Raw genomic sequence first — 1,455 nt, 5'->3', positions numbered from 1 at the left:
GACATTTTACTATAAAAATTAAGATGTACACTTAACAAAATTGAATGTATTTTTGTTGCCATACTTTGTTCTGGTAACAAAGTTAAAATTTAGACTTAATAACAACTTGAATTCTTGAATATAGAGATATGGAGACAGTTGCTACAAATAAAACCATACATTGTTTTTGCAGTATTTTTATATTTAGGACAAATATGAAAATACAACTTTACTTTGCCTTAACAAAAAACCTTTTGAGGTGTTTATGAATTTCTTTCATTTTTAGTCCATATATGATTGGATTGCAAAAAGGATTATATGTTATCATTTGCAGTGTCATGACAAAACGTGCAGTCTTTGAAATATCTGATTCCAGTCTAACTATGATCATGTCAAAGGTAAGCAAAAAAGAGTAGTTAATTAAAACCAGCAGGTGAGGTAAACAGGTCTGCAAAGCCTTCTTCTTGACTTCTCTACAACTTCTATAAGCTATTATGACAATCATTGCATAAGTAAACAGTATAAAAAGCATAGGAAGAAGACTCATATTGAAAAGAACAACTAAGCCAAACATTAAGAGTGCTCTTGAACTCACACAAAAAATATAGTTCACTGAGTTGTTGCAAAAGATTCCTTTCAAAGTGAAGCTGCAGAGTTTTTGATTAGTGTTCCCTATGACTGGCACAGCAAGATGACAAGCAGGTAGAACCCATGCTAAAACAAGGAAAACACTTACAGTTGTTTTTCTCATGATAGTGTGATATTGCAAAGGTTTACATATAGATACATATCTGTCAAAGGCCATGGCTGCCAGCAATAAGAATTCAGAACCACTCAGAGAGTAAAAAACAAAAATCTGGAAGAGACAGGCTGGATAAGATATGATCTGTTTTTCAGATAAAAAGTCAATCAAAAGTTTTGGAAAGACCCCTGTGCTGAAAATAACAGAATTGATTAACAGTGCAGCAATAAAGATGAACATGGGCTCGTGAAGGTTTTTGTGAATCACAATAAGACACACAATAGTAGAATTACTGCACATGATCAAAATATATCCTGTAAGCAGGATAACAAAATAAAGAAATCTATATTTTTCCAACTCCACATGGCCATCAAGAATAATGTATGTTACGTTCCTTTCAGTCATCAAGATAATTTAAAAAAAATTAATAGAATGAGACAGGCAAAATGTTTAAAATCAGTACACATAAAAAAGCTCTCTATTCAGTTTACAAAAATCCACATTAGTTTGGTGTGCGTGATATGCTCATCTTTAGAGCTTAAAGTCAAACCAACTGTTTAAAAAGACTTCTTCATTCATTATGGATCTCATTATCAATTCCATGTAGACTTGTTGGCATGTCAACAACTTCAAAGAAAAAAGTTTAAATTGTCTTTGTTGGACAGCCGTAGTACCAGCTTAAAAATCTATGCAAGTAAAAGTAAAGGGGAATGCATAAAAATGTATTCTGAACA

At 32.1% G+C, this 1,455-nt stretch overlaps 1 protein-coding gene across 1 annotated transcript; it reads right to left on the bottom strand.

Annotated features, from left to right (window-relative positions):
• Positions 1 to 208: 208 nt before the first annotated feature.
• On the bottom strand, positions 209 to 1,140 carry LOC108249701 (olfactory receptor 4N2-like). Its single transcript, XM_017439243.2, has one exon. The coding sequence runs from the start codon at positions 1,124 to 1,126 to the stop codon at positions 209 to 211; it is 918 nt and encodes a 305-aa protein (XP_017294732.1). The 5' UTR covers positions 1,127 to 1,140.
• Between the last annotated feature and the right edge of the window lie 315 nt (positions 1,141 to 1,455).

This window comes from Kryptolebias marmoratus, linkage group LG6 (assembly GCF_001649575.2).
Source record: "Kryptolebias marmoratus isolate JLee-2015 linkage group LG6, ASM164957v2, whole genome shotgun sequence".
Classification (NCBI taxonomy): Eukaryota; Metazoa; Chordata; class Actinopteri; order Cyprinodontiformes; family Rivulidae; genus Kryptolebias; species Kryptolebias marmoratus.
This window is presented reverse-complemented; position numbering and strand designations above follow the sequence as displayed.